The sequence below is a fragment of the Peromyscus eremicus genome, chromosome 8a (assembly GCF_949786415.1).
Source record: "Peromyscus eremicus chromosome 8a, PerEre_H2_v1, whole genome shotgun sequence".
Taxonomy (NCBI): Eukaryota; Metazoa; Chordata; class Mammalia; order Rodentia; family Cricetidae; genus Peromyscus; species Peromyscus eremicus.
The window spans coordinates 100,382,952-100,407,535 of record NC_081423.1 but is presented as its reverse complement, the minus strand read 5'-3'; the positions used below and the strand labels follow the sequence as shown (position 1 = coordinate 100,407,535).

General features: G+C 53.4%; 1 protein-coding gene across 1 annotated transcript in view; it reads left to right on the top strand.

Annotated features, from left to right (window-relative positions):
* Nucleotides 1–11,205: 11,205 nt before the first annotated feature.
* Timp2 (TIMP metallopeptidase inhibitor 2) overlaps nucleotides 11,206–24,584 on the top strand; it is a 45,706-nt gene continuing 32,327 nt past the window's right edge. The window contains exon 1 of the mRNA XM_059272225.1: nucleotides 11,206–11,585. Within this exon, the coding sequence (XP_059128208.1) occupies nucleotides 11,456–11,585 (130 nt within the window). The 5' untranslated portion in view covers nucleotides 11,206–11,455. The remainder of the gene's footprint in view (nucleotides 11,586–24,584) is intronic.

Here is a 24,584-nt window from a genome sequence, read left to right as displayed (position 1 = left end):
TTTGTTTGTTTGTTTGTTTTTTAACTAAGTATCATTATATAGCCTTGGCTGGGCTGGAACTCACTTGTAGACCAGGCTAGCCTCAAACTCAAAGAGATCCACCTGCCTCTGCCTTCTGAGTGCTGGGAATGAAGGTCTGGCCGTGATGGACATTTTTGATGGGGAAATTCGGGGCAGTGATGATGCCCCTGTTCACGCTTCTACATCCCAGAACTATACTTACAGTAGTGGCTGCCACGCCATGGCTCCTCAGAACAGTAGACTGACCTCTTGTCACCCTGAGGAGAGTGGGAGGCTTGGTGCTTCCACTCATGGAAAAGGAAGTTCAAGTCCAGAGGAGAGAGAGGATGGCCACAGAAGCCGGGCCTGTCTCACAGCGCAGACCTGCTGTGTTTCTCCCTCTGCCAACCAGGCCAAGGGTCACGGTTGTATCCTTGAGTCTCTGGGCTCTTGGAAAAAGCCAAGCTTTCCTTCCCCTCCCGCAGGGTGTTGTTTTCCTTCTCAGCTCACAGAGAACCTGAAAGTGCTGTTTTCTCTGAAAGCCACTATGAGAGCAACAGCCTGGGGCAGCTGCTGGCTAGACTTGGGTTCTCAACAGCGTCCCTTCCCCTCTCCACCAGGGCCAGGGAGATCAGAAGCCCTGGGGAGTGGGGCTGTGTAAGACCTTCTGGGGACAGACCTCTCTCAAGCTTCAGGCACAGGACTATCATGTCAGAAAGTATGGTGTGCCCTCTGGGGCCAGACTTTGAGAGCATGTTCTATTCTGGAAGAGTCCAAGGGGGCTTGGGTCTCCTCGGCAGGCTGTCATGGCCGACTGTCTCTCCCACCCCCTACCCCCCCCCCAGCTTCCTGAGGGGGCATGACTATTTCTCTAGAGTGCTGTCTTTTTCCATTCCCACTCATGCAGACCCGTCCAACAGACCCCAGGGCTTTGTACATCTGGCAGAGATGTAGCTACGGCCATGGAACCAGGCGTGGGGTAGTTAGCTGGCCCTATCAGATCCTCGGCTACATTCAGGTGGAAGACAGGTCCTGGAGAGGCAAGAATTACACGGAAGGATTTGAGCCACAAGTGCTGGCGGAGTTATGGGGGACCGTGGTACAGGACCATAGACCTGTGGAAAAGCATATAGAGAAGATGCAGATGGGGAGGAGCCACTCCAGGTAGTGGGAGGAGCCATGCTAGGTAGGCAGTAAGGGGAGTGCAGATGCACTCACATACACTTTTTTTTTTTTTTTTAGAAACTAGGATATCTGGTATTTGTCACAAAAGGACCTCCTTTGGGTGGACCATAAGGAGACCAGACTGGCTGATGTGATCCTCTGCGGTGATCATCTTAGAAACCGAGGTGCATAGTCCCTCAGGTGGTGACAGTGAGCTGGACTTTGCCACTGCCTGCTACCAGCTGCACCCCCCACCCCCTGCTGTTGACTCCCGGGTTCAACAGGAACCCTCAGCTCTGAGTAATGAATGCGCCGCCTCTCTGAGGGAACATGTGTTTCCAATCTTTCTGCTCAGCGGTGAGTCACCACCAACAGCTGCTGCCGGCTCCTTCCACCACCGCTCATCTCAGACCCTGCTGACCGCTGGCTCCACCCCCATCCCTTCCCCACAGCCAGCCTGTCTCCTGGGCCCTGGCTTTCACATCCAGCACACTAGCCCTCCAAGTGTGCCTACCCTGGGACTCTAACCCAGGTCTCTTCTGAACCATTATGTCTCCCAGGCAGCAGCCCTATCCTTTCACTTGGGCCCCTGTGAGGCACTTGGTACCACCACTGCCTGGCACCCATCATAGTCTGTATTTTACGTGTGTGTGTGTGTGTGCGCGTGTGCGTGTGCGTGTGCGTGTGCGTGTGTGTGTGTGTGTTCATACACAAGCGTGTGTAGGCCAGAGGTCAACACTGGGATGTCTTCTTCAACATTCTCCACCTCATTTTATAAGGCAAGGTCTCACTGAACCTGGAGCTGTGGATTCAGATAGACTGTCTGGCCAGAAATCCCCAGAGTACGCGTGTGTCTGCTGCCCCAGTGCAGGGATTTGGGGCACAGCTACCATGCTCTGCTTTTACATGGGTCCCAAATTCACGTACCAAACACATTACCCACTGAGCCATCTTCTGGGCCATGTTTTTTATTTCCTACTAAGCAGTGGTTTGTGCTACAAGAGAGGAGGGATCCCTTTTATCTCACCCATAGCCCCAGCTCCTGAACGGCCTGGGCACATGATTTGTGCCCAAGAAATACTTTTGAGCAAATGAATGAAGACTCTCTGATCTATAACCTTAAAAGATATTCAGTCAGAGGCTGGGCATGGTGGCATATATTTGTAATCCCTACACTCTGGAAACAGATGAATCTCTATGAGTTCAAGGCCAGCCTGGTTTGCATAGTGAGTTCCCAGTTAGCCAGGAACCCTGTCTCGACAAAACAAAATAAAAGAAATATTCAGTCAGTAGGGAAGAGAGACCTGAAAACAATTCACCTGTGAGATAAGCCACAAGCAGCCTAAAGATGGCCAGTGTGATGGGCCACTGAGCATGGCGTCCTTTTTAACTCTCATCAAGACCACTCTGCCACCATGCGGTCCCAGCTGGGTACCTCTCTAAGACTGGGAGGGTCTGTATCATGTTCAACTAGACAGGATTCTGGGGGGAGAAATTTGAGGCCAGTGCAGGATACACGGGAAAGGGATATTTAATGGGGCAGGACATAGGCACCAAGAGTGACTAGGAGGTCATGTGACAGACATTCTCTGCCTCCCCCCAGCACAAAATGACCAGGTGCCAAGTGAGAGCTCACAGCACCCTCCGGCCTCTGCAGGGAACCAACTGGGATCCTGTGCTGGGAGATATGGCTTCCATCTATCCAGCCTTCCATGACTTACCTGTGAACACCCTCGGTGACATAGCTCTGCAGCCAGAAGAAGGGAATTGAGGAGACAAGTGACTAGCTACCACCTTTATTCCCAGGCCACAGGACATCAGAACAGAACCAGATGGCAGGGTCATTTAGTACAGTCATTGGGTCCATTTCTACCCAGGAAGGTCCAGGCACCATGAACAGCCACTGTCCTGAACTCAGTCCCTCTTGCCTTTGATGCTGAACAGCCCTTTGTAGTTGAGGAAGAGTTGAGCAGGCCAAAGCAAAGCCAACGAGCCAGGACCCAAACTTCAGACAGCAGAGAAAATAGAGTAAGAATGTCATGCTTCCTTTTTCAAGAAGCCTCGCTTCCTCTTCCCTTCCCCATCTCTTTGCTAGGATGAGACCCACCCCAAGCCTGCTCCTCCAGAGGGAATAGGGTGAGACCCACCCCAAGCCTGCTCCTCCAGAGGGAATAGGGCTGGCTTTGAATCTAGAGGTGACAGCCTGGTGCACTCCTGGCTGAGGAATGATGTCACAAGGAGGCTAAAGTATCTCCAGAGAAGCAAGAAAAGAGGAGAGAGAGAGGGGGAGGCCAGTCAGGAGCACTGAGAGGAAAAGAGGACCCAGGAGAAGGGAGGGGTGGGTTCTCTACCCAGATCTAATCACAGCCTTGCGATTTGCTGCAGCACTCAGCACTGGCCTGCAGCCTGCCACAGAGCCCAGCCTCCCTTCTGTTTGGATTAGGCAATGACATCATGGCCAAAGGCTGTCACTCCCCAACACCAAAGGAAGCAGAGGATGGTGGCGGGAGACCTGAGCCTCTGAGCCTCCTATCCCTGACCGGCAGGCTGGGGAACCTGAAGCCACCATCCCCAAGCAACCCCTGCTGAGCTGGGCAGCAGCAAGCTCTGGGCCCTTGACCCCTCCCTGCTGGCTGAGGCCGCTTCCTGGGGAAAGGCGGACTAGAGGGGTACAGGGTTTTCATCACAACCCGCTCGCTCATGAGCAAAAGCACATGACCGCATGCCCAGGGCCAAGAGGAAATAGCCTGGGCATGAGGAAATGTGAGCAGCAAGCCCCAGGGCGTCCACTCCTAACATCATCTACATTCCTGAGTGCTTCACTGAACTGGTCTAGAGGGTCCCCAGAGCCCACTGGGGCAGAGGGGAGCCAGAGACTCGTAAGAATCCAAAGCTACAGGAGCCTGCTCCCTTTTCTGGGAAGAGGGCAGGGATCCCTGGCTTGGCCTTCCTTTTAGGATGGAAGCCCTGAAGAACTGAAAGAACAGACCTGGCCCTGCAGGGTCTCTGTGGAGCCAGCCAGCACAGGCTGACGCTGTCACACCAGCCTTCCTCTGTCTGGGATGCTGGCCCAGCCAGCGTAGAACTATGTGGCAATTCTTTGGGGCCAGGCATCACAGGGCTTCCTGTTCCCCTCCAGGACACCCTCCCTCCCTTTCCGCATTCCTCCCTCCCTTCCTGTCTGGAGTCCTTGTACCACCATGGGTGGGGGCAGGACTGCTTGCTGGGGGCTGTGAAGTTGTGCCTCACACAAGGCTGCCTGCACAGGTGCTGACATCCCCCAGATTGGCTCAAGTGGACATAGAATGCTGGACTCATGGGCTCCTGAGATACCTGTCTGGGGAAAGGACAGAGCCGGGCAGCCAGGTTGTGGGAGATACCAAGTCCTCACTTTGAAGATGTATGGGACAGGGCAGGAGGAAAGCTGAAGGGACTGTGGGCCAAGAGCAAACATCTCAGGCGGTGGTGGCGCACACCTTTAATCCCAGCACTCGGGAGGCAGAGGCAGGAGGATCTCTGTGAGTTCGAGGCCAGCGTGGTCTACAGAGTGAGTTCCAGGACAGGCACCAAAACTACACAGAGAAACCCTGTCTCGAAAAACAAACAAGCAAACAAAAACAGAGCAAACATCTCCTAAACATGAGTACTTGATGAGCTGTGGCCAAGGCCTTTCCCACCGCCCTAGAGAAAAGAGTTCTACAGTTCGGGGAGGGTGTCCTGTCACTGCCAGAATGCACGTTCACCTGACTCCCAGAGCTGGACAGACAGCCCCTTCCACCCCCAGCTCCTGATAACCAGGACGCCTTGGTGTACATTTGTTCAGACTAGGGACATTCTGTGTCACACCCATGAAATGTTAGGAACACTATCTTATCACGCCTGGCTTTGTAAGTTATTTTATCTCCTACCTCCCCTCTGTCCCTGGCCAGAACGGCACTCCTACCCGGGGCTCGAAGTCCCTGGATCGTTCCTAAGTGGAGTGTTACTTGCTCCACAAAACAAAAGCCTGCTCTTCAACATTCTGTTCCTTGCTTGACTCAGGGCCAAAAATTTGTAGCCATTTCTTTCTTTCAATCAATCAATCGGTTGATCCATCAGTCAATTGATTGTGTGTGTGATTTGTGTGTGAGTTCCAGCACGTGCACGGGACAGTATTTGTGTGACAGCCAGAGGCTCTCAGCTTCTGTCCTACTGAGGCAGATTCTCTCTTATTTACTGTGCCACTGTGTACCTACCTGGAGCCTCATCGACACGCCGGTATCCAGAGGCCAGGCTCCAAATGAAGAGTGTGAGTGAAGAAATGAAACTTCTGTGGAAATGCCCTTTGGTGTATCCAGCACGAGACTGTCGGGCTGTGGCAGGGCTGCACCCTGTCTACAGGTTTAGGCAGTCTTAACTCACCATCTTGTCAGCCTAGGAATGTCCTGAGTAAACAGTCCCACCAGAAGGACGGACCCCACCTGCCTGCTGCAGCCAAAACTCTGATGCCCAGTTGGGTGTGGAGGATCATCATGAAGCTGATGGGAATCACAGGTCATACTAGTTCAGTTCCCCCCAGAGAACCAGATCCGTTAACCCATGCCCACCTCCTCAACAGTCACTCAAGTCCTGCCTAAGACTCCTCCCCCCACAATTGCTTCTAGAGCTTCCTGTTGTTGGCTTGGGAACTACTTCCTTGGCACGTGTGGCCAGTTTTGATGCCTGCATCTGAGAAGAGCGTCTGGCTCTCCAGGAACCTGCCGGAAAGAGTTGGGGGGGCTTCTTCTCTGCTCAAGCTGTCACTGAGGAGAGAACACCATGTGCTGGGGGAGATGAGGCAGGCAGGGTGGGTCCCGAGACATAGAGCTTCCCATCCTGGGCAGGTTCATCCTGAGTGCCAGAGTGCCTGTTCCACCCCAAGGCACTCTGAATCTGTTCACCTGGGAGAAACATGAGGGAGGTACCCTTGGCGCTTCCTCCTGGCCTGGACAGTGTTTACTGGGTCCACCCAGCACATGTTTGCTGGATGTGCTCAGATGTGGGAGGGACGAGCAAACAGCTCTGCATGGCTCCAGGCCCCAGCTCTGGGCTGGGAGTCTGATAGCTCCAAGAGTGTGATCCACAGGCCTGGAAGACCTCTCCACAGATCCCCTGCACTGCCACTTCCCTCCCATCTGTCAGGAGAGTACCCGAGACACTAGGTGGGTGTGGCTCATTTGACACGTGTCTGCCTAGCATTCGCCATGTTCCAGAACTGCATTAATGGGGTACGATGGCGCATACCTGAATCCTGACACTCAGGAAATGATCAGAAATGCAAGGCCATCCTCGGCTTTAGCACGCTTGAGATCAGCCTGGGATACCAGGGAACTGAGACACTCTCTCTTCTCCCTACCCCCTCAAAAACAGAGAGACGGGAGGAGGCTGGGGTTGACGGTGACAGTGGGGAGTGACCAGTGCTCTTACCTCACTCACACTCTTACCCCATCCCCATAGAGAAGAGTTGGAGTAGGCTGGGGCGGTGGTCCTTTCCCCAAGGTTGCTCTGTGCTGTTGAGCTCCCCAACCAAGGGACATAAGCACACCGGAAGCCTGGTGCAATAATCCTGCCTCCAGAAGGCTCCCGATCTAGTCTAGGCCTCTTGATTGGGGACAGGCAGTTTCTTATTGCAGGAGAGACAGAAGGTAGGCAGGGTCTGAGGCTGGGCAGCCAGTGCCCTGCGGGTACCAGGCTCCAGAATGAGGGCAGAGGCTGGAGGTGAACTGGAATAAAGACCCAGGCATCAGGGCATCTCCTCTCTTATGTAGGTCTCAAATGCTTCCTGGTGCCGTGGCCACCTGGAGTCAGCCACTCCAACATTACAGTCTGGGATTGTCATTCACACAATGCAGCAGGAAGGGTTTTATTTGTTTCTTTGTATTTGTTTTAACTTTTAAAGATTAATTCATTCTATTGCATGTGTACTAGTGTTTTTGCCTGCATAAGTATGTATGTATGGACATACATCATGTGCATGCCTGGTGCCTGCAGAGGTCAGAAGAGGGAAATTGGAGGCTTTGGGGCTAAAGGTACAGATAGTTGTAAATCTCACCATTTGAGTGCTGGGAACCCAACCCAAATCTTTTGCAAGAGCAACAAACGCTCTTGACCGCTGGTTTCCGGGTTTTTTTTTGTTTGTTTGTTTGTTTGTTTTTTGTTTTCTTTTTGTTGTTGTTGTTGTTGCTGTTGCTGTTGCTGTTGCTTTTGCAGAGATGGGGCCTCACTGTTGTTGAGGCTGGCCTCAATACATGGCAATTCTCCTGCCTCAGCCTCCAGACTCTGGGATTCCATGTGTGTGCTTCCACGTCCCATTTAGGAGGGTGGAGGCTTTTATTTGTTTGTTTTTGTTTGTTTGGAGGGGATCGGTACCCTCAAACTCACTATATAATGAAGATGGCCTTGATCTTCTGATCTCCCTGTCTCAGCCCAACCAGCTGAGATCACAGTTGTGTACCCACACACCATTTTAGGGAGGTTTTTTACTATCATCAATTTGCAGATAAGCCTGGGAAATCAGCAGGGAAGGCACATAGCACAGTTTCCGTTATCAGTTCGCAGGCTCTGACCTTGCCTGCCTGTCCTTCCAGAAGCAGCAGCCCGTCTTGTCCTGTTTCTCTCTGTCCCTGTTGGATCCCTCCCACGTCATTCGAACACGTTCATCCTCTAGCTGCTACCCTCCCTGTGCGCACATCCTGTCTCAGCCCTCTGACCCCGCTCAGCCTCTGCTCCCCTTCCTCTGTCTCTTTGGGCACATCACTGGCACCCAGTAAGGCCAGCACAGTCCTGCCTCAGGGCCTGAGGGACTATCTAGCAGGTCAAAGTAGGACCAGGGACTCTGTTAGCCCACCCACCCACATCAAGAGGAGAGGTGAAGGACTAGAGGTGTGCTCATTTGATAAGTCTGCCTAGCATTCACCCAGTCCCAGCACTGCGCTAACGGGGTGTTGGTGGGCTTCCATCACCCATAGGTGTAATGCTCAGAAAAATGGAAGAAGGAGCGGGGGCCAGGAGGGAAGCCAGACTTGGAGATAGGGAAAGGTTCTTCGGTCCTCATAGGCTCCTGCTTGGGAAGAGAGCTACAGAGGGGAACATGGACATGGGGTGTTTTCTTGAACCAGAAATGAATATATACATGTACTGTACCCATAGGCTCATTTGTGGCTGAGAAAGCCCGCATCTGGCTGGGGATGGGGCTCAAGTGGTAGAGCATTTGCCTAGCATTCATGAGGCCCTGGATTCTATGCCTAGCACAGTAAAAAAATAAATAAATAAAAAATAGAGAGCTGGATATGGCGGTGCATTCCTTTAATCCCAGCACTTGGGGCAGAGGCAGAGGCAATCTCTGTGAGTTTGAGACCAGCCTGGTCTACATAGTGAATTCTAGGACACCCAAGGCTTTATAGAGAGACCTTGTCTCAAAAAAATAAATAAAAATAAAACTAAGAATATTTTCAAATGTTTGTTTATTTAATGTATATGGGTAGTTTTATCTGCATGTGTGTCTGAGCACCATGTGCATGCCTGATGCCCCTAGAGGCCAGAAGAGGGCATCAGATCCCTGGGGACTGGAGTCACAGACCGTGGTGAGGTACCATGTGGGTGCTGAGGACTGAACCCAGGTCCTCCACAAGAGCAGCCAGTGGTCTTAACCACTGAGCCGTCTCTCCAGCCCCACAAGGAGAATGTTAAAAGGAAGCCAGCACCTTCGCACGTGGATGGAGACGGCTCATGGGGGTAAAAACGGTGGTGCAGGAGAGTGCCTACAGGTGGGAGAGGTCACTGGGTGGTCCCCAGCTGTAGCCTAGGCCCCCGACTCCTCCCCTGCTCACCAAGCAGCGGCCTTGATCCTTTCTCATGACACCTTCAATCCGTACATCTGAGGCATTTCCACACTCAGTCACTGCTTGTGTAGTGCCTGAAACTCTAAGAGACGGTTACTCATTCTAAGTTACCTGCTTCTGTTATAAACTGTCGTAGACTTATAAAATCCAAAAGCATTTTTTCCTCATTTGCAACAACAACAACAACAACAACAACAACAGTGAAAGAGAGAGGCTGCAGGCAGCTGACACGGAGTAACTTTCTCAATCAACTGTCCTCCGCCCCCACCCCCGTGTGAGTGTGTGTGTGTGTGTGTGTGTGTGTGTGTGTGTGTATGCACACTCTCACATACTTACAGATGTGCACCGATCGCAGAAGCCAACTTCAGGTGTTCTTGCTCGGGGACCATCTGCCTGATGCTTAATGTGTGTGTGTGTGTGTGTGTGTGTGTGTGTGTGTGTGTGTGTGTGTGTAAGTGAATGTCATGTGTTTGTGGGTGGCAGATTAGGTCAGAAGAGGGCGTTGGATTCCTTGGAACTGAAGTTACAGGCAGTTGTGAGTCACCCTGACCTGAGTGCTGGGAACTGACTCGGGTCTTCCGGAAGAGCACCACACACCCTTAGATGTTGCCATCTGCCCAGCACCTTAGGCTGGCTGAGAAGAGCCACAGGAACACTCTCCTTCTTCTCCCTCCCCGGTGCTGGGATTATAATCACATGCCGCAAAGGTGGGCTTTCACGTGGGCTCTGGGGATTGAACTCAGGTCCCTGCGCTTGTACCACCAAGCACTGTACTGACGGATCCATCTCCCTGGCCCCTCAATCCTACTTTTAAAAAGTCAGCCTCAGGCATCACTTGATGGATGACACAACTCTATTTTAGGTTAGCAACAGTCAAAAAATGACTTTGGATTTGTCAAGGTGCTAAAAATAACCACCCTGTCTAACATTTGTCTGAATTGTCTGTCTCTGAGCAAAAACTACTTTTCCATTCTTTTCATGTTTCCCAGCATTCCCTGGCTCAGATCCGCACCACACATTATAGCGGGAAATTATGCTTTTTCTTTTTTTTAACTATGTGTGCGTTGAGTTCAGGTGTCCTTGGTGGCCGGGGGCACCCAATGCTGGTGAAGCTGGAGTTACAGGCAGGTGTGGGCCACCCAGCCTGGGTGCTGGGAATCGAACTCTAGTCCTTTGCAAGAGCAACAAGCAGTCTCAAGTGCGGAGCCACCTCTCCAGCCTCCTTTACTGTCCCCCACCCCACCCCAGGTTTGAGACAGGGTCTCCTCAGGTAGTCTAGGCTGGCCTGGGATTCAGCACAGACCAAGCTGACCTCAGCCTCTCCGCTGTTGGCATGAGAGGTGTGTGCCACTACACCTGGGTGTCATGGCTCTAATTCTGTCATCCTCCTCAAGTTTCGTCCCTCTGTCTTGATGGCCAACATCTGAGGGCGAGGGTGATGATATCCCCTGTGCAAAGCGGGTTCTCTGGCCAGCAGGCAGGGACTGGCCACCGTGGTCTTTCCTAGGACACGGAAGTGCTTTGGCATAAGTCCTTCCACGCAGCATCTCTGGGCAAAGGTGACTCTGTAGCGCCACTAGCCCCTGGGCTCACTTCTAGCTCCCGGTACTGTTCTAAAATCTGGCCAGTTTTATCCTCTTTTGTCCACCTAACCACACCCTAGACTCCCTTTAACAACTAGCCAAGGATGCTTGAAATTCTAAGGCCTCCAAGCACTCCAAGCACATGGAAGGGGGCCAAGGGGAGTGATGCTGGCCCCAGAGTCACTTTACCCTTGTGGAAAGAGAAGTGAAGAACTTGGAGCCAGACCTGAGGAAAAGGTTGGGTCGGAGGTTGTGCCGTGTGGGGGGCGGACTGGTGGCCTTCAGGGACAAGGCCTGAGTTCCACCCAGAGTCAGGGCCCATCAGGCAAAATACATCGCACAGCCGGCCTTTTGGGGAACCGGGGCTGCGTGGGTGCGGCCCCAGCGGGCAGTCAGGTACGCAGCGCGCGTGGCCCTGCGGTGCAGCGTGCCAGGTGGTGCGGGAAGCCCATAGCCGTGCCAGGCTGGGCACAACAAAAGCCGGGGTTCTGGGGAGGGCTGGGCGGCGCGGGAGGAGGGCTGCTGGGAGCGCCCGGCCTGCACTGGCCGCCAGCCACCGAGAGGAGGAGCAGAGGATCCTCGGAGCGCAATAAAACGGCGGCTCGGCCCGAGCCCGCAGCAAACACAGCCATAGAAGGCAGCGGAGGAGCCGAGCCGGGCTGCGCTCGCTCGCCGCCCCCCAGCCTCTTTCTTCTCCACCGGGTGCACTGCTCCGCGCCCTCTCCTCGCCGCTTCCCCCCTAGACAAAGAGGACAGAAAGTTTGTGCGGGGGAGCGGGCCAGGTGAGGAGGGGCGTGCCCGGCCCCCCAGCCCGCGCCACAGCAGCCGGACACAGGCCCCCAGCGCGCCATGGGCGCCGCGGCCCGCAGCCTTCGGCTGGCGCTCGGCCTCCTGCTGCTGGCCACGCTGCTGCGCCCGGCCGACGCCTGCAGCTGCTCTCCGGTGCACCCGCAACAGGCGTTTTGCAATGCAGACGTAGGTAAGCAGCTGTACCCGGTTCGCGCGGCCCACCTCCCTGACGGTGCAGCTGGCTAGGGCTCCCTCTGCCATCCTGCAACTGGACGCCCCAAGCGCACTTTCTCCCTCCTCCGTCCCCCGTGTCTCTTTCTTCCCCTCTCTGAGCTGGGAGATGCTTGGCGACCTCAAAATTCCACCGAAATTCCGCAGCAGCTCCGGCCCCAGGAAAGGGAGCCAGGGAACGCTTGGATGTTGGCAGGCGGCCTCCCTGGGATGCCAGTGCTGGGGGCGGGGAGTAGGGGACACACGCGGGGTGCGATGGCTAAAGGATTGGAAACCCCGGGAAGAAACTTCCACAGGTGAGGGGGTGGCTGTGTGAGGAGGGCTTCTCTGCAACCATTTGGGAGTTTTTGCGTTTAGCCGGGCAGAATGGAAGCCCCCTGTGCAGATCCCATGAGCTCAGAGGGACCGAGGGAGGTTACTAGAGTCCACTTCCCTGCTGTGTGGCCCCTGGAAGGCCCCACCAACAGGGCCAGGCGGGGTCCAGAGCCTGAGTATCTGCTGTGGTCGACTTTTTTTCAGAACGTACACACACACACACACACACACACACACACACACACACACACATGGGGGGGGCGACTTGGTGACTATGGGGGTCACGGGATTGTACGGCTGCTTAGGTTGCCCAGCATGTATGTTACCCTCAGGACTCCTTGTATACTAGCGGTATATACTAGGGTGTATACTAGCGAGCCAGGTAGGAGGAACATAGTTATATGGTCTGGAAAAGCTGGTAAAAGTGGAAGGCTCCACTTGGAGTTGACCTGAAGGCCTCTCCAACACTGGGCAGACTCGGATATCCAGCAGGTGAGGCTCTGGCTCCCATGCCACCTTCCCTGTGGTTTTGGCTTATATGTCCCATCTATCTTGAGTATCCTGTGCCCTCTCACACCCAGACTGGAGCCATGGTGCCTGTTTCTCTAGGTATCAGAAATGCCCTCTTGATAACCCCTTTCTGTGGCTCCTTGCCTCACCCTGGTTAGCTCTTTGGAGAGTTTTTAGGTGACTCTATCTGTGGGGCTACCTAACTCAGCCTACCTGGGCATGGGGCATGGTGTGTGCTTGTGGAGTGGTTTGCAAATACTTGTTTTGTCCAGTTTAGCTTTGATGATCAGCAAAATGGGGGATTGAAGAAATGGCCCCCTCCAATGAGGGAATCACTAGTGTTTTTCCTCAGGACCATCCTTTGGGAGTACAGGCATGTAAGGCCCCTTTGTAGAGACCTCACTTCTGACCAGCAAATTGTAGGGAACTCACAGAAAAGCAGCACACAGGACTCAGAGGCCTGGTTCACAGGGGCTGGGTGGGAAAGAACTGGCTTGGGATGCCCACAGCGCTGGCTGCAAGTAGGGGAATGCTTTGCCAGGACAAGGCAGCACCAGGCTGGGAGCTGTGCTAGCCTGGTCTGGATCAGAGGTCTGAGGCTCTTGTCAGTGCCTAGAGGCCCCTTCCTACTTGTCCATTGCTCTCCTCAGCCTAGATCCCCAGCACTGGTGTCCAAAGCATTGCATCTAAGTCACCATGAGGCCAGGAATTTGAGCTCATCCCAGCACAGAGGCCTAATCCCACAGCAAAGCTGGGTCTCCTGTGGCCGCTGTGACAGATGACCACAAATGGGTGCCCCAAAGCAATGGAACTGACTGTCTCATGGTCCAGGAGTTCCAAAGCCTAAAATCCAGATGTTGGCAGGGCTGACTCCTTTTTGGGGTCTGAGGGAGGGCCTGGCCCAGGCCTCCCTCCCAGTGTGGAGGCGGGCACTCCTGGTACTCCTTAGTGTTCTTGGGGATGGTGGTGGATGAATCCGTCCACCTCTATTCTACATACAGCTGTGCCTCCTCTTATAAAGCCATTGGATTCAGTGTCTACTTGAACCCTTTCTGACTTGATTACGTCAGCAGAGACGTCCCAATAGGGTTATATTCACGGGTTCTGGCTGGCCATGAACTTGTGGGAGGGGCAGTGTCAGCCCAGCACAGTCAGGGTGTTCTGTGTGAGCCCTCCCCGCCCCTCCAGGATTGACCAGCTTGGACTGAAAAGTGGTGACACCCTCGGGTGGGGAGCTGCAATGAACCGTCGGTACTGGCCTGTCACAGGGCTCTGTTCTCCTGGAAGTGGTACAGATGTGTGACCTGCTCAGAGGGGCGACCTGGTCTGGCCAGGGTCAGAACTGCCCAATGCTCTCTCTTGAGTTCCCAAGCTGATACGGGAGGCCTGGCCCAGACTGGAGCTGCCCCAGTTTTCAGAGCACCTCAGATTCTGTGCACCCGGAACCATGACCCAGAAGCCTTGGAAAGGGTGCACATCGGGGGTTAATAAAGGCTAGCTTTGCCTGTGGCTGCTGCACGCACACAGCTTTGCTGACTGGCTCAGCATCTGCCTGGGAATGGATTCCTAGGAGGGCTCTCTCTGCCAGTGGCAGGTCTGGAGCTCTGGTGGGCAAAGAGAATTGTGGGGTGGGGGGTGGGGGCTCACTCTTGAAAGGCCCCGGTCTCTGTGCTTTCCAGTCAGGACACATAGGAGACATGTGTCTGCATCCTGCTCAGGCACGCTGCCGCTGCTCTGATTCCCTCACCTAATGCAGTCTTTCACCGCCTGCTGCAAGCCGTGGAACGTGGAGTGACTGAATCCCCTGAGCGACTTGGCAGACTCCGGCTACTTTGACTGCTTTCTGGAATCATGGGTATTCAGGAATGGGGGTGAAGGAACACCCACCCCCTTCTGCGCAGGTAGTGAGGCCTGAAGCCATAGTCAAGACCTAAGGGGCCAGGTATGGGTCCCAGGTGGTGGTGGTGGTGAGGCATACTGGCTTCTTATGGGGCCTGTTTTATTTGTGTATGTGGTGATGGAGACCAGAGAGGTAGGAGTGGCCACTCCAGAAAGCACGAAGCACATGCACTCGGTGATGACTCTGTCTTTGTTGACTCGTGTAAAAAGCAAAGCAAGGCCCCCAGGCCGTGTGAGCTTTGCAGGACTTTGGCGGATGGCTCTCTGAAGAAGCCGCTGGCGGCAGGTGCAGGCTCTTCCTGGGTCCCCAGGCATGTGGTTTCATACTGGGCTTGTCTGTTTGAATGAACAAGTCCAGAGTGGCCGGCTCTGCCTTACAGGGATGTAAGGGAGAACTGAGCCCCTAGCAAGGGAAAAACCTAGCAGGGCAGGGAACAGTAGAGGTGGGGTTAAAGGATCGGAGGCACCCGCAGACCCTTGCCGATTGCCAGCAGATGGCCAGGGGAAGGTGTGAAGTAAGTCAGACTTTGTGCAGTTCATGAAAATGATTAACTTAAGTGATAAACTTGCCAAATTCAGGGGTAAGCACATACCAACTTGAAATGGATTTGTAAGTTACAAAGGTAAGAATTCTGGTGGCCACTGAGGGGGGTGGGGGCTGTGGGAAAACTGACTGGTACCCGGGATGGATGTCTTCTGCTGGGGAGCGTCAGGAATCTGAATCGCTGGCAGCTCCCAGGGTTGGAGCTGTAGAGGAATGAAGTGCCAATAAAACAGGGAGGTGTGGACCCTCCCACACCACATAGCTGAGCTCAGTGCCAGCCTGGGACCTGCTCAGGCCTCTGAAATTCATATCTCCTGGTGTGGTGGTCAAGTTCCCCAGCACTGGCCTGCAGGGGGCCTAGGTCCCAGCCTTCCTCCACCTCACCTTCATTTGGACCTCCAGGTGGCTTTGAGCAAGAACTTGAGATGGGACTTTAGGTCAGAGGAGCTGCTGCCTGGATCGGGTGGGGGATCTTAGACTAGTACCTAAAGCTGTGGACTGCTTGTATTGGAACACATTTGAGAGATGTGTTTCAGGGCCCCGGGAATCTCAAGGGATGAGATAGGGAAAAAAGAAAACAGCAAAGGAAGAAACAAAAGGGAGGAGGGAGGTACAGGCAATCTGGCAGAAGGAGGGTCATGCGGGAGCCCTTCCCCAGCCCGGGAGCTAGGCACACACACACACACACACACACACACACACACACACACACACACACACAAAAGCCCGGGACCAGGCAGCCCATGGCTTAGGATAGTATTTCTCCAGAGGGAGGAAGTGAGACATGGAGGGGAGGCAGTGTAGGGACACAGACTGGGAAAGAAGGCTCCAGGCATGCCTAAGCGCACCTTGATGGCGTCAAGAGTGCATCCCATCCACCAAGCATCGTTGGTGGATGGGCTGGACTGAGGTGACAGAACTGTAGGTACACAGTGGCTGAGGAAGAGGCAAGAAGTGGCTGGTGCATTCTGTCCCACAGCGGACCCACAGCCAGTCCCTGAGGACACTCAGGCTGTAGATTGGTGGCCGGAATCATCGACACTTGGAGCCTTGAGACCTGGGTGTGGTCATTGGGATTTTTAAGACTGTCCAGCAATTCTGCTGGTGTTCTGCCCATGATGGTGCGGAGCAGTGGGGTCCCCAAGACGATGTGACAGCAGCAGAGGCTAGAGATGGACTGATGAGCACCGTGTTTATTCAGATACAGTGTTTAATGGCTACGTATCGGATGAGAGTGCTCGGCCAGGATCTTGGTTTGGTTGCTGGGTCTGCACAGGAACGGTGGAGCCTGTGAGTGTCCCCAGGTGTGGCGAGGGGAATCCAGCAGATGAGATAGATGCCTAAGACGCCAGGAGGAGAGGTGGTCGAGGGATTGGAAAGAAGGCAGATTTCTAGAGCAAGCATGACCATGACGCACAGTGTGTCAGGAGAGTCTGCAGTCCTGAACCTCTTGGAACACACTCAACTGAACACCTCCACCCCAGCCTGAGCTGGCTGGGATCCATACAGCCTGCTGTCCCAGCCTGATGGCTGGGTCTCTATCATTGCTCTCATGTGCAGGGGTGGAAGGGAATGGCATGGGTACTCCCCCACAGTGAGCTGCTCCCTGGTGGGCTGTGTCAGATGAGCATGTTAAAGCTTTGGGGTCCCTGAGAAGGCATTTTGAGAAAATATTCTACCCTACAAACTGAGGGGTAGCTTTTTTTGAGACAGGGTTTCTCTGTGCAGCCTGGACTGTCCTGGAACTCAACTCTGCAGATCAGGCTGGCTTCAAAGTCAGAGATCCACCTGCCTCTGTCTCCCGAGTGCTGGGACCAAAGCATGTACCACCTGTGAGGGGTAACTTTATGAAGAGAGGTCTGTATATGTGGATGTCTTGGAGAAGGAGCACTTTCTTGGTCAACTGCAGCTGCTTTTCTGCTTAAATCTTGATCGAAGCTGGCCAGTACTCCTGGGTTGGGAGGATGAACTCAATCCAGTGTATGGAGGGCATGGTGTGGCTGTGTGGCTTAGACACCCGTGGGCTCAGTGTGGCTGTGTGGCTTAGACACCCATGGGCCCAGTGTGACTGTGTGGCTTAGACACCCATGGGCCCAGTGTGACTGTGTGGCTTAGACACCCATGGGCCCAGTGTGACTGTGTGGCTTAGACACCCGTGGGCCCAGTGTGACTGTGTGGCTTAGACACCCATGGGCCCAGTGTGACTGTGTGGCTTAGACACCCATGGGCCCAGTGTGGCTGTGTGGTTGTGTAGCTTAGACACCCGTGGGCCCAGTGTAACTGTGCAGCTATGTGGCCGTGTGGCTTAGACACTCATGAGCCCAGTGTGGCTGTGTGGCTTAGACACCCATGCCCCTCCACCTTGTGGCTATGTGGCTTAACTACCTGTGGGCCCAGTGTGGCTGTGACTTAGACACCTGCTTCTTTTGTGGTTTACTCTTCTAAGCATGTATGACTGCATAGCTGCATTTGGGCAGCTGACTATACACAAGGTTCTGTGACAGGTGCTCCAGGGAATTTTAAAAGAGTGGGTGAGCCACAACTCCGGTCTGGAGGAGAGTGAAGGCTGGAATATAGCACCCGAGTGACCTTGCTCATTGCATAGGGCCCTGACAGGAATCTGTTGGATTGAGGGATTATAATAGAGCCCTGGACAATCCTGTGGTGTGGATCTTATCAGGCCAGATAACCCTATAGGTCAAGGGACCTGCATCAGAGACAGGACTGCCTGAGAAGGTTAAGGGAGCAAAAAGCTAGTGTGGTTGAGCTGACTGAGAAAGTGAGTGACATGGGAAAAGGTTATTGAGCCTATGTGGAGCTGCAGGGCCTGGGGGAGTCAGTGGAACCTAGGGAGACTTTGTTAAACACTTCCGGGAGGCAGGAGCCCTGTGGGGACAGTCTAGTGAGCCAGGGGGCAGTGCCAACACCTGAACCAGGGGTAACTCGATGGATGAAAGGGGCCTTGCAAATGAACACCCACACCCTGGAGTGGGCAAGCAGGTGTTTCCTAGCCTGGCTAGATGGTCAGGCGGACAGGACTTTGTGAGTTCTGTTGGGCTGTGGGCCTGGGTGAGGAAGTGCCCAGTCAGCTCTTTAGCAGACTGTGGAAAATGTAGGGGGAAGGGGGCTGTGGAGAGAACAGGAAATGGGGGAGGAGTCAGTAAGGGCAGGGCGCCTGCATTTACAGCAAAATGCGGCCAGAGGCTGGCTCTGCTCAGAGTGATGGCCAGAGACCAGCTGCATGACCTTGCCTTGAGTCCCTGCCTCCAGTCCCATCTCTCACTGGCGTCTCTCTTAGGCTGTGGGTGAAGGATGGAGGACAGAGGCTCGGGAGCAGAGCCTACTCGTGGTGGCAGCCAGGCCATTAACTTCTGTGACCGACACTGAGCCAGACTGGCCTCTCAGTCCTCGTTAGCCCTCAGCCGACACCGAGGGCTGAGCTGCAGGGATCATACGGTGGAGAGAGTAAAGGAGAAACCTGATGTCCTGCTGCCTCCAGAGGGGAGCAGGGGGCAGCCAGGGTCCTGGAAGGGAAGACAGGGTGACAGTGACAGTGACAGCAGCTGTTGGGGCAGCAGCTTGTGCTGGAAGAACCATAGCCCTGCTTCCTGCTGTTCATCCGCCATTCTCTTTGCCCCCCGCCCCCATTTTGCATATAATAAAATCTGAGGCCCAGGGCTGGCAAAACGGCTCAGTGATATGGGACCTTGCCACACAAACCTGGCAACCTGAGTTCGAGCCCCAGGATCCATGTGAAGGTGGAAGGAGTGAACTAACTCTGTAAAGTTGTCCTCTGACCTCTACATGTGTACCCACATGCAGTCAGGCACACACAGTAATACAGATCAAAAAAAAAAAAGGCGAAATCCCCAGGACCCAGTCTGATAAAGGAGGGGCTCATGGCCCTGTGGGTAGGAGATGGCTGGGTAGGAAGAAGTTCAAGGAGTGTTTCTAGCTTGGTGCTAATTTGTACCTACACTGACTTGGAATGATCCCTGGGAGCAGCTTGGGGTTCCCTGAATGATACGTGGTGCCATGAAGGAGAGATGGAGTGTGAGGCTTGCCTGCCTGCTTGTTGGCAGAGAATTGAATGTGAGCTCAGTTGTTTGCTGTGGGACAGATTCATATCTCTGATCCAGAAACAGATCTGGAGTGGGTCAGTTCTATAAGCCCAGGTGCAGCCTATGTATTGAACGTGGTCATTCATTTTTTTCCCAGTGTGGTACCTGGGTTTAACATGCACAGGCTCAGGGACCCATTTTAGCAACTGTATGGAGTGGACACCCAGGTCAAAAACCCAAAGAGTTCTGTCACCTGACCTGGACCAACACGTCATTCATTCTTTAGTGATAGGGTCCTAAGTGGGAGGGACAGGAGACAAGAGGATAAGAATGCAGAGTGGGGTTGGGAGGTCTGGCACAAGCTATGTCTTATGCCAAGCAAGTTTATTATGAAGTGGAGCGTCTTAGATACTACTTGTGGGTGTTTTTTGGAATGGGACAGAGTCAGCGGAAAGCTATCATACAATGAGACATAGCAAGAAGTTAATCAAACAATGTTGCACAAGGGGAACACATGACATGATCGACAGAGTACACAGCAGCCTTGGGACAGTCCAGTCTCAGGATGGGAAGAGTTGGGTTCTCAGGATCTGAAGTGGAGCTCCCCCAGGGCCCTGGCCCCAGGCCTTCACTGGCTCTGCCAAGCATATTCCTGGTTTTAGACAGGGAACTAACTGTGTTTGTTCTCCATACAGCAGGGCCTCAGGGAAAGCCTTGAATCAGCCCAGTCCTCAATAGCCACCACCCAGCCTGAGGCTGGGACTCCACCATCGGACAAGTGGGTATCTGGCTTCTACCCTTGTTTTGGGGGGCAGCTACTGAATTGATAAATTTGCTGACAATGCCCTGGCTTTTTTTCGTGTGTGTGTGTGTGTGTGTGTGTGTGTGTGTGTGTGTGTGTACTACAGTCAGAGGACAGCTTTCAAGAGATTGAGCTCTCCTCCTTCCACCATGGATTGGGTTATAGGCATTGACTTGAGATGATGGTATTTATCTCTGACAAGGGCTCTGCTTGTCAGCATTATTCATTATTGAGGTATAATTCATGTACCATACAGATCACCCCATTAAAATGTACAATTCAGGAGAGCTGAAGAGATGGCTCAGGGGTTAAGAGTGCATACTGCTCTTCCAGAGGATCTGAGTTTGGTTCCAGCATCCATGGCAGGTAACTCATAACTACCTGTAACTCTAGCTCTAGGGGATCCTCTGCCCTCTTCTGGCTTCTGTGGGTCCTGCACTCACATGCACATATACACATACACATGATAAGTATTTAGAGCAAGTGATTTAGTGTTTTTTAGTGGATCCCAAGACCCTTCCAAGATGACCTCTGTCTAGTTCACAGCACCCAGAGCACAGGTAACCTCATCTGAGGCTTCCAGGGTAGCCTCAGGTTGTGCCTTTTCCCAGAGGAACTGGTCCTTCCCTGTGTATGAGAGGCACACCACACCAGGACATGTTGCCATCTCATTGGTGTGACTCAGCCCCACAGAAGGCAGCTGACATCCTGATACTTTCCTGGCCCCTTTTCTGTGGTTGACAAAATTATTCCCATTGCTGGACAGACTGCCCGTTGTAAAGAAGTTTTGTGGAGGCTGGGCATTGTCTGTGGCCGTATTGTACAACAGCAGTGGGGGTTGAGTGAGTGTGGCAGAAGTTGTTCAGACCCTCACAGCCTGAGTCCTCAACACTTCAGCCTTGGCCTCAGCGACACAGGTGGTGCCCGTTTCTGGTTTGTGTGGTATGGTAGCTTTCATTTGGTTCCCTGCTTTGTAGTTTCCAGAAGCAAGCAGGAAGACTTGAGAAAGGATACCTGTGGGGCCATTTAAGCTGACCCTGAAGCTGCATTAAGTCCCCCCAACCTGCCCTGAGCTCCTAGGGGAGGGTCTCATGGGTTGTGGGGGAGGCTTTGTGGCAAAATTCTGGTTCTCTGTGCAGATTTTCCTGTGGGTATAGAGCCCCAGAGGTCTTGTCCGTGTGTCTTGAGGGTCAGCATGTGACTTGAGACATTATTTGCCCCCTTTCCAACCTGTGGTTGCGGGTGGCTCTGGCTTTCCTGGCACCCTGTTGGAGTTTAACCACCTTCTGTAGGCACAGCAGAGCTTATTGTGGCAGAGGCAGCCTTTGCCAGGCATCTCTGGTTATAACAGAGACCTGGTTAGGACACTGGCCGGCTGGTTCTTAACCAAGGAAGAAGAGGTGTCTGGAGAGGCCAGGCTTCAGAGCCGCAAGGTCTGGTTGAGTCCCTGCTCTGTGCTTCTCAGGCTGCTTCCTGTTCCACAGCAACAGGCTCGTGCCTGTCTAACAACCCCTGCCGGTAAAGGTGTTGATGAATCAAGTTCTGAAAGGCAAAGATAAGATGTCCTGATGGGCCTCCACAGGTGTCAGTCCCCTGTCTCACTCCAGGAGTCTCCACTCCTGGGAAACCTGTAGCCTGCCCAGGAGTTATGGGGACAAAGGTGCCGGAAGAGGCCATCTCCCCATCATTCTGTGGATGGGAGCACACAGTGACTCCTTTTCCTTTGGGGACACTTGAACCCAGCTTGGCTTCTCTACCCTCGGAAGACAGAGCAGGAAGGTCTGTGACTTGTCTAAGGTCACCAGTGCAGTGACAGGGCCCAGGAGTCCCTGGAGACTCAATAGGGGTAGGCCCCCGGCTTTGGACACGAGGGTGCTGTTCCTTGTGGGGCAGGAGGCTGGGTGTCCTTGTGGAGGCTTGGTGACAAAGATGTTGTGTCTCGATGCATGCCTTCTGGAGTCTCCCATGGGCGTGCTGGCAGAGCAATCAGGATTTTAAAAATAAGCCTGTATCCAGGAATTTTTATTTTTTTTCTGAGAGAATCGGTAACAGACACCAGTCAGTAAGCATTTGGTCACAAGCTTGTTCAGTCTTGTGTCGGGGAAAGGCTAGAAGCACCCGGATGTACAGTACCTGGGGTCGTGGGTAAGTACAGTGTCAGGTGCTCTGGGTAACAAATGATGGCAGTCATTCTCTTGCTGTGTGGTGTGGAGTGAAGTCGGGACCTCCTACATGAGACCACTCTCAACACTGAGTGTCCGCCCCTCCCCCAGTCTGGCGTGGATATTTTAAATTAAAATGTAGAAGTGAGGACATATGAGGGAATCAGACTCCTGTTTGCAAGTGCATTTTTTTTTCATTTTCCTAAAATGGACTTGAATTATACGTGTTTTTTTTCCAGTTAGTACTTGCTATGATTGTTTAATAATGGGCAGCCATCAACCTGGCACCCTCTAGACCTGTCTTGGCCACTGTGGGCTGTGTTGTTTAGCAGAGTGGATATTTGGGGGTTTTGTTGGTGGTGATAGTTTTTGTTGGTACTGGCCGATGATCCCCATGGGATCCACCTGTTGTCTGGACTTCTTCAGCACAGGGATTACCAGCATGTGCCCCGACCCCCACCTCACCCGCCCTCCACCCCAAGCTTTTTACATGCTGCTAGAGATCAAACATAGGTCCTCATGCTGACCCAGCAAGCGAAACTGAGCCAACATCTCCCCAGCCTGCCGGTTGGCTTAATGCAGCTTTGGGGCTCTAGGAACAACCAAGAAGTGTCAGGAGAGCCCAGGTGTGGCAGGGCTGGGTGTGGCAACATCACCTTCCAGAACAGACCTGGAGAGGGTAGGAAACTGGAAGCCCTTTGGGGCAGGTCGAAAGAACCACCTACTAAAGCACCAGCATATTCTATATCTGGGAACTTTTCTCTTGCTGAAGAGTTGACATGAGATAAGAGGAACGAGAAAGAGACACAAAAGCCAATCCCAGGGCTGTATGTGTGAGTTCCCCAGAGAAACAGAACCAACAGAGAAAGAAGGCCCAGGGTTTGGTGTGGGAATGGGCTCCCACCATGATAGAGATTGCAAACGGCCACTGCAGACCAGAAAGCAGTTGACATGATTGGTTTTGTCTGCGTCGAGACTGAAGAGTGGGGGCGGGTGGGTGGAGTGAGCCTAGAGCAAAGGACAGGCGGGCAGGAGCCCTGAAGGCTGAGACAACAGATGTGTGTCCAAGCCCCAGCAGAGAGAAGTGCTCACTTCTGGGTCCTCAACCTTGCTCACAGTAGCCCAGGAAGCCTGATCCAAAGCTAATCATGTCCAGAAACAGCTCCAGATTAACTAGCTTGCTGGGTGTTCCTTAGCTCAGTCAAGTTGTCACAGAAAACAAACCATCGCAAGGGTGTGAGAAAGGGAACCAGAAAAATGAGGAGGCTTTGGTGGAGAAAGTCCTCCTGTGGGGGAAAATCATATATTGGCCTAAGTCAATGGTCAGTGGCCTCTCCCAGAGCTCATCCAACCCAGTCAGAGCCCTCAGTTCCAGGATTAGCTCTCCCGATCCTGTGTTCTCCAAGAGTCTCATGCCTCAGCCTGCCTTGCAGCTCACTTTTCCTTGATAGAAGAAACCCTTGACTCTTCAAAGCCACATTCTCCAAACTCAAGCTCTCAGCGGTCCCATTCTTAGAGGATGCTCCAGCCCTAGAAACACGGTCAAGCACTCTGACTTTGAGTTCTGTAGGGTTATGAGTGACAGAGGGGCCAGAGCTTCTTTGCCTGCCTCAGTCAGAGTCCCAGTACTGTTGGGAAGTAGCCCATATCCCCTCTGCCTAAGTCCAGCCAGCTGCTGTCTCTACGGGAGAAGGTGTGGGAAGCATTTGTCCTTGGGACCTTGAAGTACGTCCTCTTAATGTTCTGACAGCTAGGGTGGAGAGCACCACCTGAGGAGGTCATGATGTTGTCAGGCTGGGGGAGGGAGGGTATCCTCCACACCGCCATGGCTGTAACCTGAGAGTCTCTATATTGCATGGCCTCTGCTCCTCAAAACCTCTTCAAACAGGCACCTTCAAAAAGCTCAGGACCCCTGCCACTTGGACAAATCTGTGACTGCTTTTCTCACCTGAAAGTTTATGCTCTGGCTGGCCTGTCTCTGTCCCTGACCTCACCCCTGCGGTGATGTCACAGCACAACAGCTCTGCCGTTCCCATGGCAACAGCCTCCCATAGTTAACCACCAGGGCAGACACTGGGCTGCTGACAGAGGTGGGGAGTGGTGATTCCAGCTAACCTGGGTCAGTGACCCCTGAGACCCCACTTGGACCACCTTAGGACAAGATTTTGTAAGAATGTGGTGTCTGCCTCTTCTCTGGGAGGGGGGTTCTTTTTGTACTCAGCTGTTTGTGGAGGACATATGCCCAGGCCAAGTTCTGATGCAGATTTAAAAGTCCCTGTCTTACAAGAAAGATTAGGTGCTGAGAGTCGGGGCTGGAGCTTGTGGACACTATAGCTGCGTTGAGGAGTGGGAGGGAAGTCATAATGGAGCAAGAGTGGCAGCTGGTGTGGGTGCCTCTGACCTGGCTAGGGACTTGGGAAGCAGGTGCTGGGTACCACCCCTATATTTAGTAAGGCACCAGCTGGATCAGCCTTAAGTGCTCCTCTTGGTTGGTGGATGCCTGGACCCTGAGGTCAGAGGTCAGCTTGCCTGGTAGAGCTCACCTGATCCTGGTGGAGTGTGAGGAGGTGGTAAAGTGTCAGCACATAATCCCATCCCCAGGATTTGGGTGAAAACCTGCTATGAACTTAGGCAGGACTTAGGTTCCACTATACCCTCCCCTAGG